Below are 25,319 nucleotides of genomic sequence, written 5' to 3' on the forward strand. Positions count from 1 at the left end.
TGGAGATATGTAGGAGCGGGAATCATACCCGTCAAGTCAAAATAATTTTTAAAATAACCCAAATAATATCTTAATAAATAATATTTCTTCTTCTAAAATAAAAATAATTAATATTTAGAGATTAAATAAATATTTTTCAGAATTTAAATAAATTTTCACATTTAATTTTAGGTAACCATTTTAAATGGACGTTGTGGAGTGCTAATACCTTCTCCACACATAAATGACTCTCGAACTCATTTTTTGTTTCAAAGATCATATTATTTTAAAAAGTTTTTCCAAGATTTTCCTAAAATAAACTTTGGTGACAACTCCTCTGCTATTTTGAAAACGTTTTATATTTTTGCCGTACCGTTATAACTGTCACAAAATATTTTGAAATAATTAAAAATATCAACAATATAAGATAAAGGAAGTACAAGGAATATAATTAGTGGGCCTTTTAAGTTTCAAACACCTGCATATGAACTTGTTGAACTACAAGTTAAACGGGCTAAAGCCCAACGATCAGTAGTAGGCTTAGAGTCTTGTTTGAAACGTTATTGCCCGTTTTGCTCTTGACCCAATGTAATTTCTCAATTAATTTGATGTCCAAACTAAAGTAGACCAACAACTTAACTCAATGCATTTTATAATACATTTTATTTAATAGTGAACATTTATTTAAAGTAAGTAGAATTTATTGAATTAAGAATAAGATTAATAATTTTTAATACATTGTTAGTAAACCATAAAGAGGGTGTTAAATTATATTGCCATTATTTATGGTACTAGCACAATTAAGGTTCCCGATATCTCTAATTCTTCGCTAATTCGTAGGTTCTCTTCTCATTAATGGTTTAGATATTATGAGTACTAGTGTTGGTTACTTGTGCTTCACTTTCTCTTCCAGTAGTCGTTCAGTTTTTAAGGAGAGTTCATATTTAGATAAGCGTTTCTTATCTAAATCTTGATATGCCTACCCCCTCCCAGTCATTAATTAATATGATAAAATATGTTAATTTTATTGAAATATTTTTTTATTAAAAGTGTTGCAGTTGTTATGGTGGTAAAAACTATTTATAAAATAATATTACATCTTATTTGTTTGTGTAGAAATTCAAGATAATCCTCCTTCCAGTTTTTCATATATGAAACAATTCTCACTCTTTTTTACAAAATATAAAAAATAGACTCATTTTTAAATATATTAATTTTTTATATTTTTATTTTATGAGAGATTTTTATTAAAAAGACATTCCCCCATTATTTATATAAATAAAAATATTAATATATTTAATGCATGATTATCAATTTGAGCATTTATTATTATAAATATTTTTAAAATATATTATAAATTTATGAGATATAAATACTTTTTATTGTTTACAATCAATTAGTTATTTGTTTCTTATAAAATATTTATACTGTTTATTAGAAATATTTGGTATAGACTATTCCGAATTAATAAGGATAGTAAAAGAAACTAATAGATTGGATCTTAATATAATTTTAAAATGATAAATAATATGAATTAAATAAAAGAGTTTTGTTATATGTAGTTATACATTCTGTTATTAATTTTCTTACTATATTATATATATATATATATATATATATATATATATAAAATTAAAAATTTATGAACATAAAAATAAAATAATTTGGAACTGCTTAAATAAAAATATTTAAATAACTTGTAATATAAAACAAAGTGACTACTATACCTAAATCTATTCAGATAACTGAAATCCATCACCCTTGTACATACTTTCATATTTTTTTAGTGCAAAGATGTCAAAATAGTTCAGTTTCAATCAACATATAGGTATTGCTCACTATTATCGACGTGTGTTCACTCTTTGAAATTGATCAATAAAAAAAAAAACCCCATAAATTAACAACTATTTCATTCTCTTTTTTGTTCTCCTTTTCTTTGTTATTATATTGTGCATGATATTTATCATTTTCTTTTTCAATTCCTATCTTTCTCTTCTTCTCAAGCCGTATATACCCTTAATGACAGTGTGCAAAAAAAATTCTCTATCTCTCTTTAATAAGTAAATGCGTTGTGGGTTCCACCGAATGAATTGGAAGACAATCTGCCATGTCCAAATTACGTTGATAATAGCATTCTTCCATGACAGTATAAAAGATTTGTTTACTATAACCAAGCACGTCATGTTGGGTTCCACTTAATATACAAATCAAAATCAGACTTTCCGAGACCATGTTTTACGAAATGTTGGTCATGGTAACCCCATTTGACTACTAACACCAAGGAAAAGAAAAAAAAATGTTCAGCAAGACTAATTAATTAAGAAAAAATAAATTAAGAGAACTTGTTAGTTGGGTGAAGCCCTAGTTTTCTTACAAGTTTTAGGGTTTTGCTCCCTAAGCCTGGCCACTAGAGGTAAAAAAGTAAAGACTTAATAAACACACTCCACTTACATATTCCTAATTACACACATTTGGCAAAATTGTAACCTAAAACGTTCTCCTAGGTTGTTTACTAGCTCCAAGACCAAGCGGTTGTAGTGAAAATATAGGTCATCTTTCTTCTCTCCTCACCAAGTTTTAACTTTTATGGACCAACCGGCAATTGCTTGTTATGTATGGGACGTCGTCTACTCACTCGAGCATAATCCATAGTAAAGTATTGTGAAGGGTCATCCACCTCCATCCATGCTTGTTTTGTCCCCCTGTGGCTAAGCACCATGTTTTGCTTTCCATGATATTGCTTCCCTGTAAAAGTTGCATAATTTCATAAACATGTTGAATTAGTGAATCTTGTATTTTAAAGTAATATAATACAGTACATGGGTGGATTGCAAATCTAATATAAAATATACGGTATATATAATACAATGCCCTTTTGAATTTAATATATGTTGTATCACTAGCTTGTTATTATTTAGGCTCAATTATAAAACGTAAAAGCATGACTGCTTTTGAAAGATATGCCGGATAGAAGGGGTCCCTTCATTGGTAGCATAATATATGTCACTGTTCTATTGTTAGGCTTATCGTATTTGAGATATTTTTTTATTTTGGTTCTTCTAAATCACTCGACTAGACTTTGTTTATTAAGTATATCTCGATAGGTTGAGAAAGATAAATGTTTAATATACTAATTTTAACCTCGACTCATGCATATTCAACATGAGACTTTGAGGAATGCAACAATGATCGCTTTTCAAACACCGAATTTGTAGCTATTTTATCGAGTAAGAAGTTTATTTTGCGAGAGCACAAGTTTTTCTAATTCATTATTCCAAGAATTATTGTCATCATCAATTACAAAATTTCCCGGATGACCAAAGATCAATACACACCTTCAAAAATATCAAAGGGAATTTCTTGTTCACAACAACTAAAGAACAAGCACAAAAAATAATACAAGAACATGTAACGAAGTGGAGTAAAGTCAAGTTTAAATGAAGATAATACCCCATAATATGTGGCTAGAGCTTTTTCTTTATGACTTAATATGGAAAGTTCACAACAGGAATCCTATGTTATGTATGCACATAATGACATGCATTCATGTCAAAGCCTGAATACGGACAAGAAAGGCCAAGTGATGATTGGCTTAGAGAGAGGAATAAGTTCTTTGAGTAATAGTGGATTAAAACGTTTATAGCAGTGCGAGCACACATTAAAGAGAAAGGGTGGGCCGGAAGAGGTGGATATGTTAAACACTAAAGTCCATAAATGCCACTCGTTTCATTACTTTTTGTTTTTCACTACTTTGGTTACCCCCTAGCTTGATAAAACCTTACTTGATTTGGTGCATGAACCTTGAAAAGTGAATAGAGACTGCGGCTTACCTAGTACTTAAAAAATGCTTTCAAGTTATGAGATATTACATGGACAATGCAGTCCAATGTTTTTTTTAAAAAAAAATTAGTGATAATTTTAATAACTAACAATTTTTTGTTGATAATTACCAGCCGAAAGGGAATCCTCCTGTTGGTGTGATGCAAGATCTCTAGCTTCAGCATTAACCTACTTGTTTGCAAAAAAATTAAGGAATAAATAACATCAATATTGAAAAAAAAAAAATTACAAGGACTAGAGAAGCTTCTCTAGATATTTATGCACTACCTTCTCAGTGAATCTTAGCTTTCTGGGAAGCGTTGGAAGAGAAAGCTGCAGGTTTGAATTGGCTGCTCCTATTATCAATATTTATGAAGAAGAATATATAAATTTAATGATAATATAATAAAGGACTTATTAAGAAGTATTTAGAAACTTATTCACTTGTATAAGTTCATGAAGAAATAAATAAAGAGAGAAAAAGATAGAAGGTGCTTGCTTACCTTCAAGCTGGAGTGAAGATGGAAAATGAATTTGGGAAGAAGAACAAGTTGGTAATAAAGAAGAGAGGGAAAAGCTAAGAAGAGTAATGATGATTATTATCAGCTCCATTTCTTTTCTTGAGAAGATGCACGATATACTTTCTTCAGCAGGTAGGTTTAGCTTATATACACAACCAAGAAGGAAACCACACATTGACAAGGCATGAGAGAGAGATAGAGAGAGACCTTACACAAAGCACAAAATGCAAAGTTCCAAAACAAGTACAGGAAAATCTTAAATATTCACAACTCACTTATGCGTTAGTATATTGTCATTCTATAAAATGTCTATTATTACTTCTATTAGTTTAAGTGATTTTTGTTTAAAATAAATTTTTCTGTTATAATAATAGTATAAGTGTTCACATGAAAATTTCTTAAATGGATGTGACAATAGACACATAAAAATAACAACTGACATTTTTCTCACTTTTAATTTACTTTTTTTTTAAGGAGGTTTCACACAATTCAGGCTGGTTTTTCACCTAATGCTGTAGGGCCCTTAGTTTCTTACTTTCAGTTTTAACGATGCTTTGTCTTTCTGCATTGCCTTCTTAACCACATATATATGCTAATAATACTCATCTAGATTCAAAAGCAGCTCCATCTTTGTTGCCTGTATAAAGAAAGAACGTATTTGATGTTTTCATTGTCGTAGTTTCATCTAATATACATTTTAAAGGAATTAAAGATAATTTGAATTATTAGTTAATGAGATAAGCAGTTATACTCCCTTCTTTAAAGTTGTCAATGTATAGGGACGATCAATTTATCTGCAGAAAAATATTTTGTTGTAACTTTCTAAACATTTTTAATGTTTTTTTTTTTTTTAATTCAAACTCAAATAAGGTTGAGATTTAAAGTTATCATAAATTACTGACGTAAAATTTTAATTTTGATCAAATAATAATAATAATAAAATTAAAGTACCAAAAATGTTTTTAAAAAAAAGGAGTAAAAGATCTTGAAAATCTACCTTTTGGTTTGTGAGTCACTAGAAGATTTTTGTTTACAGGGGTCTAATAAAAAAATTGATTACAAATGAGTATAACGTTCAACAATCCATTTACAAAATTTTAAAAGTTCATAACAGTTAATTAATGGTCAACCAAACAAAAAGACCTAATTTCGAACGGACTACAAAATTCAAGAACCTATTTACAACTTAAAATTTAGAGACTGATTTACAATATTTCTTATATTTAGGGAGCTAATGCATAATATATGCATAATCAATTGATAAGTTCATATTTTGATATATTTTATTATTTATATTTATATACTTAAACCTTATTTTATATATATTTACACTAATTATGTTATTAATTGTTACAGTTTAGCTGGAAGTTGTTATTAGTGAATTATGGAGATATTCTAGAAAAAAAAGTAAATACTTTTAGTTCTTGCTATACTATGTGAATCTGAGTTTGAATTTTGGAATTAAAATTTAAACTTAGATAAAGATTTGAAGCAATTTTTAATTAAGATTTTGATTGAAAATAAAACTAATTTAAAAAGATAGAGCTCAACCAATTGGAAACTCAAGGCACAATCTATATAAAGAGGCCTTATGCTCCACACTTGATACTTTCACTTCTCTACACACCTCTTTAGTTCTACCCAAACTCATCTTTAATAGTTATTGGAGACTATTAGCAAGGAGGACGAGCTTCCCTTTGGAGTCCAAACAAGTGATTAAGCGCCCTTTTGGAAAACAAGAACTCTCTTCGTCTTCTATCTTTCTGAGTTTCTTTTGTTTGAATTTTCCTTTGTGGTTATGAGTTTATTTATTATGTTCTTCGTAGTTTGTTTCGTTATGAGTAACTAAACTCATAGCTAAGACTATGATGGATCCTACTACAAATTTTATGTGATTTTTACTTTAATGTTGGTATTGATTTTCTTTAATGTTTGATTTTATTCTATTGAATTATATTGTGTATGTTAAGATTTGATCACCCTTAGCATCTCATAGTTAGCTGCATTGTAGACGATCATACCACATGTAATTAACAGAACTATAGAATAAAATGAGATAAGGGACTAGATTAATCACACTTAATTCCTTTCTTTCAATAGTTATTAAATTAACAAACTCATAAGATCTTCATACTTTCTTGATCAATTATCTTGCATGATCATTGGGGACATTTGCTCAAGAAAAAAAAATATTGACATTGCATAATCATTAGGTATTAATAGAACTAATTATAAGTGGTTGGTAAATATTTGAATACCAATATAAGAATTAAATTAATTAAAACATAAAGAATTATAAAATATAAACTCATAAGTCTTAGTTTCATCTCATCTAATCTCTCTCATATATAGTATTATTATTTTTTTAATTTATTATTAATATTAAATTTTATTTTTTGTCTATTAAAATCTTGTTACATTTAAATAATTAAATTAAACTATTTTTATTATTTAAAAATAAGTTTTATGAGACGATAACTTGTGAATTCTTTTCAAAATTTCTTTATTATTTTTTTATGGAACGTTTGTCTTATTAAAAACAAAAGGACTTATGGAATGGAACTTTCTAGCTAGCTATATGGCAGTGCAGACCATAGGAAAGCGAATTTTCTAAGATTCATGTGCTATAACAGATACAACTGTACGGGTTTACCATTCAGCTGTATCGCCATTTAAGGCCCTCCAAACACACCCAAGTGGGCCGACATTCATGCAAGTCAAGAAAATGCTACTAGTGTTCATACATTTTTATATGTTGTGGAAACTGCAAACAGAATCAAATTATGGTAAGGTTACACGTCTTGCTTCCATGTCACAGTCAAAACATACATATATATATATATTTATCAACCCGTTGAAAGACTTGCGATTTTCAAAGCTAAGCACATGCACCGTAGTTCATGAAACATTAGGGCGCAGTATTTCAGGAGAGGTTAGCTTTTTGTCCAATTGTGCCTCTCAAACATAAGAATTATGAAATTAGTATCTAATGCACGACACAACTTTTGCATTCACAAATTATGAAGAGGCAACTTAAATATCAAATTTGATTACTAATTAATGTTGGTATCCTTCGCTGAATATTGAATATAGATTACATAGACAAATTAAAAAAAAAAACCCTTGTTAATTTCTTTTATTATTTATTACTGTATTTCTTTCTATAAATATACGTCATTAACCAAGAACAAAATTACAAAAATGGCAACAAAAAATATTAGAAAAGAAGTTATGTTTTAATGACTTGGTCAAAATTTGTTAAATTAACAATATGCCCATATTGTGGTCCAAAAGTTTCCTTAAAGCTATTAAAAGTGCAGCATATGCAAAATAATTTGTGCAGGAAAAAGCATATTTCCTTTTGTTTCCCGGCTATCCTCACTGTTTGTTTGTCCTCGCCATACTAATCCATAGAACGTATTGTAACATGACCTCCACACGATGAATTTAATAAAATTTGACTGTGGATAGATTCAAGAATGAGGAGAGAGTATGTTTTAATTCGAATGACTTATTTATCTGAAAAAATCTTAATAAATTAGACTCACAACACTTTTCCTTATATTTCCTTTAATTTGTTGTTAATCCGTTAATATAAGATTTATGTATTGTCTAACAAAATTCGACTCAATCCTACAATTTTTGTTTAAGCAATGGTTAAGCTATTGTACCTATTATACTCTTCACATCAACCAGTATCTAAGGCACAATTCTTGACAAGCAATCGTTGCTTATTTAGAAAAAGTAATTAAGCACTCCTAGAAAAATTGATGTAATGAGAAATAGTATACAATAAATTGATGAATAGAGAAAGCAAGCTAAGGGCTGAGCAACTATGGAGGTGGGTAGGTTAGGAACCCATGTAATTTGATCTCTTAGCAATCTAAACCGCTTATGTCTAAATAGCCTCTTGGGTTGGGGGGTGATGGGCTGGGTAGGTAATAGGTTGGATGGGTGGATTAATATAGGTATGCGCTAAATCTTGAGTTAAATTAACTTTTGTCCCACATTTTAAAGAAATTTATTGCTAACAAAGTTAGATATGAGCACCGTTAGAGACAATCATCGTCAAAAGGTTAAGCTTTGTCAATAACACTAAAGATAAAGCATCGTTGAAGATGGCTACCATGGAAGATGAAGCGCTGTGAGAATGATGGGTAATGCATGGTGGCAAGGGCATCGTCGACTAAATCAGAGTGAGAGGTTGAGGTTTATGGTTTATGAGGAGAGAGAGAGAATTATGCTTCCAGTATGCTTGAGACAAGAGCGCTCGTAAAAACAATATAATTAACTTTAGATAACTTGAAGGCTTAAATAATAAATTTTTTAAAAGTTAAATAAATGCTTCAAGTATAGATGATTAGATGCAGCTAATGGTAGAAAACCTTTTAAGATGGAAGGAGATAACATTAAAAAGATAATCTCAAAACAGAAAAAATTTATGAAGAATATACAAAACTTAGAAAATAAACTACTGAGAAGGCTTTCATAGTGCACCAATTTTGAGTTCAACAATTGGCAATATGGTAAACTTGGTGCCTATAACTCCACGAAGCCTTCTTAGAGCCATTGAATTGAATGCCCTGAATATTACAGTGAACATTGCACGTTGGAGGTTGAAAATTTTTTGGAAATCAAATTGACAGATTTTTAAAAAAATTATTAAAAAAAATTAGCTGAATTATACTACTATATTTTCACTAAATGTCATATGACATGTACAAAAGTACGTTCTCAGTTAACATGTTTATTAGAACATCTAACAGCTGGATGATAGTAAAAACTAATCTGAATAACAATGGCAAAAGTTAGAGGTTATTATGACATTTTACTCAAATTGAAGACCATTCTAAATTGCTCTAAAAATAATGAGGACCATAATGGTAATTTTTTTATACATATAATGTGAAAAGACCATAAAGATGAGTTTGAGAAAAATTTTGGAAAAAATGAATGATGGGAATTTGTTTATTTAAATTTAAGAAAGTCATATAACTTTGTAAAAATAAATATAACATTTTAGATTGATTTATTATTTTTTATTTCTTTTAATTTAAATAATATTAACAATCTATTTATGATTGTATGATCTGCATTAGTTCCTGTTATAAGAGCATGCTCTCAAAATACTAATAAATTTCTCGTCAAGGGGAGTTTCATTGCTAATATCATGTATAGCTAAAATACAGTTTTAATAATATTTACCATTTGAAACAAAATTAATGACAAGAAACTTTCAATATCAGGACATACTCCAAACTTTCAAGAAACTTTTAATAATATTATGCCAATCTCTCATAACATATGCAACATTTTAAATTAGATTCTTAACAAAATCAGATTAAATGAGCTAACTTCAAATTTTAGAGCCTTTTGTTGCACATTAAATGATGCAAAAGTAATATGTACTAGGAATTTTTTGCAAATGAAATGAAATAAAAAATCAATGAAACCATGTATAGGCAAAAATAAAAGAACAAGCAGATGCAAGCAAAGCTAAAATCTAATACTTTTGCCTGCAGACATACATGAGCACTGACTGGCCATTTTAAACCTACTGCACACTAGTGAACAGCTAGGGAGATGTATAAGCATGATACTCAAGCAGAAATTTTTAATGCTATATATGAATTTTGGCCTATTAAGAAAAAGAAACTAATCTTAGAATTTACAGCAAAGAAGGCCCTGCCTCCAACACCGATGCTTCCGGTAATGCCTTCTGTCAGCTTTCGCCATTCTGACCGGGCTGCTATTCCATTCAGATTGCAGTCTGCAAGCACAAGAAGGAAATCAACCTATTAGTCATGCATTGCTGACAAACGGGTAATGAAAATATACTAAAAAGGGTTTCTTGCAATTTACATGGGAAATGCAAAGGACCGCGTGCTTGTAGTGCTGCTATCCGATCGGAGAGAGATACTACCAGAATAAGGTACAGGCCCTGAGTAACTTATTCGACCTGACACGGGGCCTATTGCTGAGAAACTTGACTCGCCTAAGCTGTGACGGACGTGACTGATTGTACCCTGATCATCAGACTTCCCTTCTACAAGCTTGGAACTATGTTGAGTTTCATCACATTTACTGTCACCAACTTGGTTACATTCCTTTTCAGCACAATCTGCAGGAGCCGAAGGATCAATTTGTTGATTGAAGGTTTCATTCTCTACAAGCATGCTATCACTATTTGGTTCACTGTCTCCTGATGCCAAACTGGAACTTGACAATACTGCTTCCTCAACCGTAATTTTAGAATCTTCAGATTGAGAGTGCAATTCACGCTCACCAGAGATCTGTAAATATAACACAAATATCATTTTATGAAACTTATCTTCTCTAACAACTTCACCCATGCATGTGCATACAGACAAAAGGAAATGAAGTCCAAAAGAAAATATCAAAATTTGACCAACGATAAATTTTGATTCAATAAAAGCACCAGGAGATCTGCTGCTTGTCACAACATACATACAGGGAAAAATCAATGACCTAGAAATGGTAGGTAAATTGCAAATACTAGATAATATGTTTCTTAAAAAGTTTTAAAATCTTTGGCATATTGCACAAACTAGTGATTCCATCACAAACACACATTCTTTTTTTCAATAATGTAATCTAATAAGTAACAATCATGAAAATTTAATAACATACCAAAGTAATTAATCAATTCCCTTCCAAAAGAACAATGAACATATGTTTTCAAACAAAATACACGGACAACATTTGATAATTTGTTCAATACCTGTTCATCCATGTCATCAGAAGGTACAGAATCCCCAGCGAGTAAATCTTGCAGCAAAATCTTATCCTCGGGTAAAACTATTTCTTTGTTGACATTACCAGAAAGTTTTCCAGTTTCATCCTCTTCTTTGTGCATCAAATCCTTAGGCTGATTACAATTAGTAGAAACCTGGTTAGACTCCTGAGTTGGTGGTAGGTTTAGTACACTGATACTGGTATTGTCTATCAGCTTTTCTTTGTTTTCATAACTCTCAGAATGGAAGATATTGTGGGCCTTTTCATCGACATTATTCACAAACATGATCTTATCCTTGGTAAGGACTCCTTCATCAACACAGATGTCCTTGACAAGATGATAATTACTCTCTTTGTAACAAACTTCTAGATCTGGTTCACATTCTGTAATAGTTTTATCCATATAGACATCTACTGAATTCTCAAACAAGTCTCTTTCTCCGAGAGGATTAGACATCGGTGAAGTAGGGGACCTTCTAACTGATTCTATATCATTTGGAAACTTCATAAATGACTCTATATCCTTGGAAGAATGAGATACTGGCTCAACTAAATCCCTTACCTGTGCTTTATAATCATTTCTCAAATCAATCATGCTGTTAGAAAAATCAAGTTTTGGTGTAGCCATACAATCAGCTGACTCCATGTCGCATTGCAATGAATCTAAACCCTGTTCATTATTCTTTAAATAAGTAGAGACTTCATCCTCATATTCCTTCACTTTCTGGTTTTGTAATTTGTATCCAGCAGGGTTTTGATCATTGTCGTTGAACACAAACGATTGAGATTCCGGCTCAAGATCTATAATTGAAAGAAAAAAAGCCAGATTACCTTCTGCACAGTCATTTTGATAGCATTGAAAAACTATAATTACTAAGGTTCAAATTTAACAAAATTAATAAGCATATTAATCATAAAACACATACCATTCAAAAATAAGTAAATCACAAGAGAGGAACCAGTGTTTGAAATAGTATATTATGGATTTCCTTAACCGAATTCAAAAGCCAAATTCACAGCCCTTAAGAGTTTAACATTTGAAATATGGGTCAAGAAACAATCCACCCTCAACCAAAGAAAAGAATCTTGGCACAACAAATTTAGCAATATACATGCGTGAGCCCCATTCCAGGGATCACAATCTTGTTACCGCCCAAATGATCAACCAAGCAATTTTTGTCCAATTAAAGCAAAGAACAAATACTTGTCTGCTGCAGACAGAGAATCAATTGCAGGGACCATAAATAAACAGTTTGTTACCTAGTTTCATGGTGTACTGATGCTTAAATACATTGGTAATTTTTCTTCGCAACAACCACTGGTATTTTGACTATTTTCAACCAAAGAGACTAGTCTGATCACACTGTATTCTGCAGGGATCTGAAAATCAGCAAGAATAAAAATTTTAGGTTAGCAAGCAACTAACAATAACTGCACTTATTGAAAACAAGAGCAATAATGAACTTATTGTTCTACACAAGTTCTCAAAGCCTAGCAACAATTACAAGATTCTAATGCCACAAAAGATAGCACATTTTGAAAAAGGAAAAACAAGAAAACAGCGAGAGAAAGAAAGAAATGAGCCAATCTTCTAGACATAACAAGCCTTAAAAAATTTCTTTAGATTTAGGTGGGAAGGAAACTGATTCTGTCACTAACCCTATATTCCTGATTCCCATACAAGGAAAGAAATCTTACCTGCTAATATCATTTAACAGAACCCCATTCTAGCCAATAAAATAAACCAGGGAGCATAAAAAAGGGACATGAAGAGTTTACCACAATTTCTAATAACAAGGTTTAGATTGAATCAGTACAACTGGGGTCCATATTCTATATTAAGCTTCTAATATCCACATATATTAATCATTTTTGTCTAAGAATATTAGTTTTCCCCATGAGCCTAAAATAATATTTAAGTACTAAAAAGCAAGTAGCAGTTGCCTTTTCTTTTTATAAGTAAGAGATTTCGCCCAAGTAGAATCCAAGGACGGTACTGATGGTATAATAGGACAAGAAAAAAGATTTAAAATCACAAACTTTTTCGAAAGTTTTCAGCTACAAAATTACAAACCGAAATTTTAAATCATAAGGCCTACATAAGCAGATGATTCCCTACAAAATCCCTACCAATACTTTGTCCTTTAGCTCTGATTATTAGATCTGACTCATCAGAATACAGAAGTTTAGAAATCCAAAAATAAAAAGTACTGCGAAAATCCCAGCTGGGTTGCAACTTAGTAACTTACACTTGAATCGCATGAAGGAAATCAGGGAACATGGTCAAAACCATAGAGATCTATCTCAGATCCCAAAAACCTTCATATCCCCATAAAATAGTAAAGTGAGTTAGGCAAAGAGAACTATGATATGCTCTACACCCAATATTCTTTTATTCAGCAAAACAAAATATTTTTAAAAATCAATTTTTTATTCTCCCTGCCTACCTTTTAGAACAGACAATTTCAGAGAAAATTCTAACTTCACCAGATATAAAAGGGTTAAATTAAAAAAATTAAAAATAAAAACGGCAACATCTATGAAACACAAGTCATTGAAATTGAAGTGAAAAATAAAAGAATATCATTTTTTGGCGATAAAAACGAAACAAAATTGATTGATCATGAACCATGCAAGGGAAGTAACAGAAGAGAGGAGAAATTCACATGGTTAAGATCAAATCAAAGGGAAAAAGAGAGAATTACCAAAGTCCAAAGCTAGCGAAGGGGAAGAGTTTCCTTGTATGTCGGTAAATGTACTCCAATGCTTAAGGGTGAAAAAGGGGCAGTGATAGATAATAAAAAATAATTAATTAATACTAATAATAAAAGCAGCCACAGAGTACTGAGAGATAATGGATGAGTTGTAATTATAGCATTCATAATGGTCAACTGTTACTCTCTCTCTCTCTCTCTCTCTTCACACATCCCACCTTCCACCTCCTCGTTCTGCAATTAATGCATTGCAAACAGAAAAACAAAGCCACAAACGGCCCCTACCCTACCCTCCAATACCCAAATTCAATATAGGGTATATTGTAGCATTAAATTATCACCTCTAACTCTACCACTGCCCACGTATCCAAATTTAATTTCACACCAAAAATATGCAACTTTGCCTCCTCTCTCTCTCTCTCTTTTCCGACTGTCCTTCATTTCCCACGATGGTTTCACTCCAAAGTCTCCATCTTTATCGGATTTCGCTAACTTTTTCCCCTTTCACCACCATCATCGTCTCTCTTATTTTCCCTCCCATTTACCGACCGACCAACCAAACCGCACCCTTAATTTTCCCAAGAAAATTCACTCGCGAAAAACGTGACTCCATTGGTGCTCCGGATCCATCCACCAAATTTCAAAGGAAATGAATAAAAACGAATACAAAAAAAAAAACGACGAAACCTTTGGCTTGCACCTTAACAAACCCGAAAAACAAAAACATGAAAAAATAAAAAAAAAACCCACCTTGAGCTGGACAAGGATGGCGGAGAATTTGAGCGTTTCTGAAACTGAACGGTGAGAGAGCAGTCCGAGGGAATTGTTAGCGTGAGGTATGACCCACCGTAAGATCTTGGAGGTTCTTGGTGTTAAAGTTATTGCGGTGTTACTTAGAACTTAGCTGTATCCCAAATCTGAAACTGAGTCTTATATACCAACTGAGGTGTCTTTTTTTTGGGTCAATGACTGAGGTGTGTGTACGTGCTTCTGTTTTTGCCTTCTCTTTCCATCTTTTATATATACATAGCCATTCTTTCTTCTTCTTCTTCTTTTTTCTTTTCTTTTTCTTCTTATTTGTTTTGACCATTTTTTGTAGGTTTCGATCTTTAAATTGGGACCCACCCAACGAAGCGGTTTCAATTTCAATATTTCATCCTCTCCACTCACGAATAGCCATTAGCCAACCAACTTTGGCTTTTGAAAATTATACTGTGACGCTGATTCGGTGGGGGTGAGGATTTTGCCAAAACCATCCATATGCTGCCATCGCCTTCTAATTCATTAATTCTATTTCCAATGTTAATTCATTTTTCTTACGATGTCTTCAGGGAGACGACAAAATAATAATAAATATTTTAATTTTTGTTTGATATTTTATCATATTTACTAAAAATTTATTGTGTATGATATGAACTTTATTTGCGGATGTTTTTAAATATTTTTTATCAATTTAATTATTAAATTATATGATTTATTTTAATAATTATATAATCATAATTTAAATATTCATAAATATATAACATAATTAAATTGACAGTTAACTTAATATTTTAAAAAATAATGAAAAGTTATATTTCATAATGTTTGATGTATGGTATCAATTAATCATTTTTCCTATTTTAAGGAATTAGTAAGGGTATATGTTTGAATTTGCATTGGGAAAAATCTCAAATTATTATTTAGGTAAAATTTTATCATTTATAATTTCCAACATGTTTATAGTAGTACTTCACAAAGGTACATGATAACATTTTTTTTAATAGATAAGCATGAATTTTCTTATCCAATTATATTATGAAATCGAAAAATATGGAAGTAATTATAATTCAGTTATCATTTGCATAGAATTTTGATAATTGGATTTGTTTTTTATATATAACATGTTTAGGAAAGAAGCATGGGAAAAGGATGGAAAGAGAAATTAAATCCATTTTAATTGTGTTAATTAATAAAGGTTGATATGTGCTTCTAACTAATGAATTAACTTACATAAAAAGGACAAGTTTATGATCTCCTGCCAAACCACTCGAGCGCTTACAACTAACCAATTTTAAATGGCTTCTAATTTTGTTGATAGGTTGAACTAAACTTTCATTGTTAACAGACAATTTATATGAAAAAAAGGAAATGGTGATGGGATACCAATATCGACCACAGTCTTATAATGATAAAGTAATGCTAATTCCTGAACTCTCTCCCTTACCAGTGCCAAGATCTCACATCCTTATTTAAGTTGTTGATTGCTCGTTGTTACATTGCTCTTAATGATGGGTAGCTAATTTAAAATGACACTTGTTAGTCCACTTCCTTGCTTGAATGTATCGTTTCGATGTCACTTTCATAACACCTATGTAATGGCCTTTTTTTACATGTTTTTACCTTAACATGCATGTTTTTAAGTTGTTAAATTATAATTTAGTGAATCTAATTCAAATTTAACATATTGTCTAATAACTACACTAATTATTAATTTATAACCTTGAGATACCAATACAATGTCATCTCATTCAATGTATTAGATTTAACCGATTAACTAAAATATATCAAGGGTGTAATATTTCTAACTAAAATTAAAGTGCAAAGAGCTAAACTAATCATCAGAAAAATGTCTAAGCTAATTCAGAACCTAAATGATTCGTATAGAAATTATGGAACTTGCTTATCTAATCAAAATACAAATACCGTGCAAGATGCATATTTAGCTCAAAGTAATGAAAGTGTTGAGCTGGTGATTACTTGCTTGATGTTATATATTAATTCCTAGTTATGAAAGACAATGCTTTGAGTTCTAGCAATATTTGTAAGCAACACTCAAATTATGATAAGAATGATGAAACTCATTTCTGATAATATTTTTAATAGCAATAATGATCAGGATTTAAATATTATAAGAAAAAAATAAAATAAAATCAGTGCTAATTAATTTCCAGTGATGCTTATCACGAATACTGGTCAATCAAGAGAATTGCATAATTGAATTAGATTACGAGCATATTGATAGACGTAAATTAATACGAACTTATGTCATTGAATATTGCATGAATCTTTTCGGTAAAAAAATTATGGTTAATTATATAGGTATTAGAAAGAAAGCAATTCATTTTAATTGCTTGTTTTACTATGACAATCAATATTCTGTTGTGAATCTATACACCCTAAAACCATTACTTAATCATGCCTAGTTATATGTAACCCTTTTAAGGGTCAAAAGAGAAAGAGTATTACTATGAATACTCACAAAAACAAAGATGAACCATATAATCAACGCAATTAATAAAACATTGTGAATAATTATATTGTTTTGAATTCCGCTAAGTAATTCAAATAATGCAATTTCTTTGTCATTTTTAAATTAAATAGTAGCTTGTTTTCTTTTTTGTTTTTTTTAAGTTAATTATTTATATATGCTTGTTATATTGACATTTGCAAAGATGAATTTCTTTTATTGGTTTACTCTTTTTTTCTCATACCATCTAATATGACAAGAATCGCTGGATATGGATGATCGTGCAAGGAACTTTGAAGTTGAAATACTTGCGAGTTTTGTACTGTTGCAAATGAAGGCATCTTTTATCTAAAATGTCAGATAATGGAAGAACAAGATTCTCAAATTTATATATTCTTTTATATGTTGTTAATCCATTGTTGTAAGATTTTGGGCAAGTTGAGATTTGTATCTCAAATTTCTTCTTTTTTTTTTCTTAAATATTTTTTTTCAATATCATGGATCAAATTGTTTTTTTTATCCGTTTTTTGTTTTTTTAGATATATGCTTTGATATTTTAGCAATAATGTATTTATAGCTGACTGTTATGATAAATATTTCTTATAAAGTAAGTAATGTGTAAAATAAAAACAATAAGAATCTTTTTATTATTGATTTGAATTGAAATATTTTTTAAAATTTTAACATTGAATGAATGAAAAATATATTTCATATTTTCTTACTTTCAGGAAAAAATAATTACTTCCTAATTGTAAAAGATGATACGTTAATATCCTAACAATATGTCCAAGCAAGGTTGAAAATAAAAATGATGAAATTTGATTGGTATAATTCTAGTACGCCTAAAGGCTGTGAGCACGTGTATAAATGAGTAGAACAAAACTAAGTACTTGAACTTCAATTTGCTTTCTAGAAGAAAAAAAATATTTCCAAGTGAAAAAAGGGTTAATTTTGAATTTTAAAGAAGCAAAAGAAAAATTATTCTTGCGAAATTTTTAAAAACATTAATGTAAAGACTTCTAAATTACAGTTAATTATTATGGGAATTTGTTTTATTTCGAAATGTGAAGGTGAGAAAATTTTAAACCACCAGAAATGTGTTGAAGAGTAAACAACTTAAAAAATAATACTTTTTAATCTCCCTTGGTTGACAATAGGAATGGCAATGGGTAGGGTATGGGTAGGGTACTACAGTACCCATCCCCATACCCGCGTTTTAAAAAAATACCCGTACCCGGCCCCATACCTACGTGGGTATGAACATTAATCCCCGTACCCGTACCTTCTGGGTACCCGCATACCCGTCTTGTACCCATTACCCGCGCTTATTTGAGAAAAAAATATTTATAAAGAAAAATATGTTTATATAATTTCACATAAGTAGCATAATAATACAAAAATTCAATATGTAGTTGTCGAACAAGTTATAAATATAGATAAAAAAACAAATATTCAAAGATCATAAATGTTAAATGTATCTTAATATAATAATTTTCTAAACTAAAATTCTTAGAAACAATAAGCAAAACTAAACACACAAGTTATTTGTCAGTGATAATCCTATCTTGTGTGAGATTTGATTGATTGATAATGTCAGAACGATAACGAAATAGATCTGTACAATGGTTGTCCCTTCGTGTGGGATCACTTAGTAACCTATTATGACGGCATTAACAACTAACTCTAATGAATAACATTTCATCGTTATTAAGTTTTAGTGAGACAAACATTGAGAATGAGAATAGAGTTAGAGTAAAGAAGTTCAATACTAACAATAGAAAGTTGATACATAAAATATTTTTTTTAACTTTTGAATTTGAAATTGTAAGAAAAATAATAGATTTAATTAAAATAATATAATATAATTAATATATATATATATATATATTAATACTAGTATTTTTTAACTCATATACTATACGAAAGTATTTTATCAAAAATATAAATTTTTGAAAAATTATTTTAGTGAATTAAATATTTCTAATGTATATAAATTTAAAAAAAAAAGAATTTGAATAAAAGATAAATAGTTACAATAAAATTTTATAATAAAGAAATATACGTGTATATTAAAAAAATTATACTTTTTTATCTTAAAAAAATTAACAAATAAAAATTAACAATAATTTTTTAATTTATATCTTTTCAAAAACTTCTTTGAATGTGAATAAATAGTAAGAATAATATTATTTAGAGTCAATAAATTATAGTTGTACTTGTAATACATATGTTGCATAGAAAAATATTATTTTAAATTAAAATATAAAAATAAAATTTAAATATTATTAATAAATAATAAGTTTACGGTAATAGTAGGTGATTGTAAAATTTATAAAATATTTATAATATATTTATTATTTATCATTCACCTTATGATTTAAACATCAATATGATTTTATTGACAAAAATATTTTATGTGTGTCATATATAAATAATATTTTAAAAAAAAGTCAATTTCATATTAAATATGTAATAATTAAATTGTGTTAGTCGAATTAAATGATATAAAATAGTAAATAAATTTTTCTATTAAAAATATAAACCAAAATAAATTTTTTGGTTTACTTTATTATTAAATATATTTTTATATTAATCTTATATAACTTAACATAAGTAATATAATAATACAAAAATTCAATTCATAATTGTAGAATAAAGTTCAAGTATATATATATATATGCGGGTATGGGGCGGGATGGGTACTTAGATACCCATACCCGCACCCATCCCGATTAAAATTTGCGGGTTTTTATCCACACCCATACCCGTACCCGTATAGCGGGTAAATACCCTACCCATTGTGGGTAAATTTTGCGGGTGCCCATCGGGTACTTTACCCATTGCCATCCTAGTTGACAACAACCTCTATCCATTTATTGAGCAAGAAAAATTGTTATTAGTAATGTATTTTACTTGGTGTATTCATGAGATTCACTTTGTAATCACACAAATTTGATGAGAAATTTAAAACGATAATATTGGTATTTTTTGGTACAACTCAGGAGCTACCCACTGTTAATGAGCTAAAACTAAATAACGGAAACCTTGTGAATGGAAGAGCTCTACATGTGGTGAGACACGGGATCTGATCTTTCCGTGAAAGTCAATAATGATCCATAGGTAGAGTTCTTCTTTTAACTATTTTCTAAAACGATAAATTCAATTTTAAAAAATGCTTTAAAATAAGTTTTAATTGTATTTTTTTTAGTTTTAAATATTTCAGGGTATGTGTATTTTTGTTATTTTAGTTACCTATATTTAATTTTTATAACTTTTTAATTGTTTAAATTAACTTTTTTACTTTAAACTTTTATCTAATAATTAATAAACATATAATAAATATATAATATATCATTAATGTATCAATGCGCGCCTATAGCCATAGATAAGAAAAAGAAACTCATATTTAAATAAATAATTGAATACGTAAAAATTTTAATGTACATATGAGTTCCTTATATACTATGCGCTTATTAGAGCCGTATCCACATTTCAAAACATAAAACATTTAAATTTCCCAATTTTGTAAAAATAGAAGATAAGTATTAACAGTAAAATTAATTATAAAAACTTAATCAAATAAAAAATACTCATAATCACTCAACCCGTTAATCAATTAGTAAAAATTAAGTTAATATTTATAATTTTGAATTCAAAACAGAATGTATAAAAAATAACGTTAAATGCTAAAAAAGTAAAAGATATGTAATCTAAATAATTGGTTTGTTATATTAATATTTTAACATCATAATTTTATGATATTATTATTCTTAATTTTATATTGTTATATTAAAATAAAACAGCAAGCTAGTGTCAACACATTAATTGACCGATCACAACTTGTGCATATGCAACAAGTGAAATAACTTGAAATTTGACAGCGCGGTAACCAATTTTGAATGCAAGTAGGCCTATTTTCTCACCCTCATCACCTTTATTTATTCAACATAACAAGGTCTACATTGCTTGAATATGTTAAGGTATATATGTCTATTAACCAAAAAAAAAGTTGTACGTGACTGATTAATATATTAAATTTATATTAATGTATTAATTTACGTTGTTATATTTAAAAAAATAATTTTAAATATATTTATTTAAAATAAAAAATAATTATCTTTTTTTCTCCTCTGAAATTATTCTTTCCAAAATAACCTGTGGACTCAATGGACTCTCATAATGATAATGATACACCTAATTAATGTGACTGTATTCTAATCAGGATTATACTTAAATCCTGCCACAAATCTCATGTACTTTTTTACTGCCTGTATATGACACAAAGAACCAAAACACAGAACAAACAAAGCGATGAGAATCAGATAACATAATCCAAGAAACATATAAGTATTAAAATCACAATTTAGAATAAAATTAATCTAAAATTAAGTTGATAATAACATGCATCAACAATGGGTCAGAATTTAATTCTCTTTCACATATGAATGCATGAATGCATGAAGGCACTTCTCTCTTCCTGGTACAAGAGTCCAAACTTAATCTCACTTTTTGTAAGATTTATTCTTTACTGAAAATACTTGCCAAAATAATAGGGACATTTTCAATAACCAAGATATGATAGTACAAATTCAAATTATTCTAAATTAGCATTATATAAACTCCCAACACCAAGCAACACCTTGTCTAGGTTCTTTGCTCTCATTTTCGTCTATAGCTTGCCTACTTGGCACTTGATCCTCTTTCGTCGTTATGAAATTTAGTGATCATTTGGGTTCGTGCCCCTTATCTCTTTGATTTATATATCTTTTTCACATAATTCATCTTAAAAATTTGATTATCTTAATCTAACCACCAGCTGTTGGTTGAACCAAAATTATTAAATAATGTGTAATTATTACATGTCAATAGAACTAATATTATAAAATTTAATTTTTAACTTAAAAATTAAAGAAAAGTCTAATAATATAAAACAAAATTTGCATCAAAATTTGATTTGCTCCAAAAGTCTAATAATTTAAATATTTAAAAAATTAAAAGACTAACATAGAATTAATTTTTTAGAATATGAAAATATATATATATATATATATATGTATTTTATATTACGTTAAGACTTTAAATAAAATAAATATATAAAATCACAATATATTGTTATTTCTCAACTTATTTGGCTTAAAAACATTTTAGATTATCCTAAACTTAACTCTTTTCAATTAAATAGGTTTAACTTATCGTAAGTATGATATAAAATAATTCAAACTCTTGAAAAACAGTGGGACTTATATTCACCTCTACCAATTAGTAAACGATTTTTCTAATTAAGAATTAAAAAAAATATACTATTACTAAAAGTTGTAACATTTAATATTATTTATGTATTAAATTATGTAACATTCTATTATTGATAAAAAAAAAATTAGTATACATATATTTTTTATTGTGTATGTTTAGTTAGACACTTATTAAAAATACTGAATTAGTAAATAATATAAATATTTTGTGCATTGGTCATCAATGCAATTAAAATGAAATAAAAGAATAAAGATATTGACCAAAATAAGCTGTGGGATAATTAATGCCAAAATATTTAATTTGGGGTTGGTAATCTGCTTGACATCACATGTGAAGTGTTAAGTCGTGCTACGGAATTGAAAGACAATATAAAATACGCAGATACGATTATGAAATTTTAGTTGCTTCTTCTCACCAAACCTTAGCTTTTAAACGTATATGTTTAACTCACTAAGATGTTCAATAGTATCGAATTAGTTAAATCGTTCGCCAAAATAAACAATTAGTAAAATCTTTAAAAGGGTATAAATTCTTGAGAAAAAATAAATCAATAATTGTTGTGGGTATAAATTGTTTTTGAAGTGACCATGATTCATCGCTGTTCACCTATTCCATACATGGACAAAATTTTCAATTGTTAATGTCAGAAAAGCAAATATTCTTCAATTATTCACAAGAAGCAGAGAATTCAAAACTCTGATACTCGAGCAAATTTAACCTGGTCCAATATTCGGTCAATTGGTCTTGTTCCTGTCTCAGTTATTCCCCATCCCATTCAAGACAAAAAGGGAATAAGAAACTGCAAGTGAACAATTGGAGCCAAAAATGCTTGTTTTCATCCTACAGAAAAAAGAGTCTTACCAACTAAAAAATAATAAATATTTTTAATACCATTAAAAATTATACATTATGAATATTTTTATAATAAAATAATATTTATAATTTTTGAACTAATTCTCTAAACAGAGAAATTAGCATTAAAGTGCATAGAAAGAGAAAAGCAACAAGGAAGACATGAAGCGACCCCATGACAAGTTTTGCCATCTTCTGCCGGAGATTGGCTACAAAGGACAAAAGCTGTTCATTTCATTCAATTGTTTTCTTTATTTTAAATCTCTTATTTTGACAATTAGAACACTGAACTTTATGTGAAAGGGTCCTTGTCGGCCAGAGAACACTCATCAAAATTTAATTCCCTTAGGTTAGTTAGCTAGCTTTAGACTTTTAGCCTCATAGCCTTTGATTTTCACTTCAGAAATAAGAAGAAGAATATGTCGTCTCAAGGCCCTAAATTTATGGAGATTCCTTATTTTAGTATATCAAACTAAGAAAACAAGTTTTAAATTTTTTAAATTATTAAATATTGATATTTAAGTCTTCAAATTATGAAATTAGACATTTTACTTTTTAAAATATAGATATTTATTGATTTAATCTTTAAAATTATAAATAAAAAATTTTAATCCTTACAATAGTAAAAAATCAGTTATTGCTCCTTAATCCCTTATACTGATCATGTTTTGCTAAATTCCAATTGATTATTCATAAATTAATTTCCTTTTTCAAATTGTTAGTTTCTTTAACACCCGATCTCACCAAAATCTTAGTCATCACTCCATCATTCAAAATCTAAAAACCCTAAATTAATTCCTCTTCTTAAAACTAACAAGCTTCTAGACAATTAATGTAGTATATAAAAATTTTATTCTAGCATGCTGTTATTAAATTTTTAGTTTAAAAAATACATTTTATATCCAACAAAATATAATTTTTGTTATTATTAACAAAGACATTTCTTATTATACTTTATTTTATATGTAATTTTACTAGTGTTTAATAATAGTGGTAAATTGTATCTCTTGTTTAGTTATATTTTTAAGTTTTATGTAGATTTAAAAATATTTACTACTCTGACAACTTACTAGATAATAATAAAATTAAGAGTTTGATATTTTTTTAAGCAGATATCAAGAGAGATTTCTCATAAAGTTTAAATAAATAGTATTATAGTTATATATTTAAATATTTAATTTTTAAATGATAATTTATACACAAACTTTTATTTAAAAAAATCGTATATCGTACGGATTACTAAAATAAGACGACGACGACGACATGGTGAGAGGCTGCTAGCATAATCAGACATACGATGTCTATTATCATATGTTTTGCTTTTGTTTTCTTCATATAATCGCATGTTTAACTTGCAATTTTCACCAGCCAATGTTATAAATTCAACCATCTAAGGCGTTGACTTTGAAATAGATATAAAATTGTCCAAGTACTTGCAACGTTGCAATGAACTAAATGATCCAAATAGCAAAATCAAAACACTATTCTACCCATTACTTATGTTGATGAAAACAGTTATAATGCCATATGTTCACCTAAGAGTGGCTTTGACCCCAAGAAAGAGGTCACACATTCTTTCCTTTGAGATTAGAATAATATGGATATACTTAAAACATAGTTAAAAGTTTATAATTATATAAATAATTTATATAATTAAAATTGTTTGATAAATTAATTTTATAATTAATCAATTTATATTAAATGGTTTAAAAAACATATAATATTATATTAATGTAATCTTAAAAATTAGTTATTATTTATTTTCAATTAATTAACTAAATAATTACATAAAAAATAAATTTTCTAATAAAAGATAAAAATATAATAAAAATATTATTATTTAAAAAAGAGAAGGACCCCGAGTATATGACCAACGGTGATACTTAATATAGTGAATTTCTAATAAAATAAATACTTGTCAAAAGAAAACCACATTGACGATTTAGGCATCTTTTGGGCACCCCAACTACTTTACTTGTCATATAGTTGCAATTATCATTCTTCAATGGGTACAATAATTCATTTAGGCTAGGATACTTTGGTTCCATGATTTTGGTCATTTGATCAAGAATGACATTCATAATGCAGAGAATATACATGTAATTGATTTTTCTAACATGAACTTAGCTTGTAATAATTCCAAAGTAATTCTTTAAGAAAGATTCTAGAAACGTATCCATTCATTATAGCAAAAAC

General features: G+C 28.7%; 2 protein-coding genes across 8 annotated transcripts; both read right to left on the minus strand.

The window, feature by feature from the left end:
- Positions 1-2,563: 2,563 nt before the first annotated feature.
- On the minus strand, positions 2,564-4,410 carry LOC113870026 (probable root meristem growth factor 8). The gene is given in 4 exon segments (XM_027506621.1): positions 2,564-2,724; positions 3,930-3,990; positions 4,084-4,154; positions 4,302-4,410. Coding segments are annotated over 4 exon segments (402 nt in total).
- Positions 4,411-9,584: 5,174 nt separating this feature from the next.
- LOC113868640 lies at positions 9,585-15,008 on the minus strand. Of its 7 annotated transcripts, none has more exons than XM_027504415.1 (6): positions 14,540-15,008; positions 13,781-13,841; positions 12,336-12,455; positions 11,062-11,876; positions 10,182-10,612; positions 9,585-10,089 (listed from the first exon to the last, which is right to left on the minus strand). In XM_027504415.1, the coding sequence occupies exons 3-6, from the start codon at positions 12,343-12,345 to the stop codon at positions 9,981-9,983; spliced, it is 1,365 nt and encodes a 454-aa protein (XP_027360216.1). In that variant the 5' UTR covers positions 12,346-12,455; positions 13,781-13,841; positions 14,540-15,008; the 3' UTR covers positions 9,585-9,980. The 7 variants fall into 7 exon arrangements, with proteins under 7 accessions (XP_027360216.1, XP_027360213.1, XP_027360218.1 ...); XM_027504412.1 differs by having other exon boundaries at positions 11,062-11,909; positions 14,540-14,825; XM_027504417.1 differs by lacking the exon at positions 13,781-13,841 and having other exon boundaries at positions 14,540-14,873.
- Positions 15,009-25,319: the final 10,311 nt, after the last annotated feature.

The sequence above is a fragment of the Abrus precatorius genome, unplaced genomic scaffold (genome assembly GCF_003935025.1).
Source record: "Abrus precatorius isolate BTA unplaced genomic scaffold, Abrus_2018 Scaffold6, whole genome shotgun sequence".
Taxonomy (NCBI): domain Eukaryota; kingdom Viridiplantae; phylum Streptophyta; class Magnoliopsida; order Fabales; family Fabaceae; genus Abrus; species Abrus precatorius.

Coding starts and splice junctions, on each gene's coding strand:
- LOC113868640 (XM_027504413.1), bottom strand. Junction 10,613..11,061: donor CTGATGACATGGATGAACAG/GTATTGAACAAA, acceptor TTATATTTACAG/ATCTCTGGTGAGCGTGAATT. Junction 10,090..10,181: donor CGGTCCTTTGCATTTCCCAT/GTAAATTGCAAG, acceptor TTGTGCTTGCAG/ACTGCAATCTGAATGGAATA.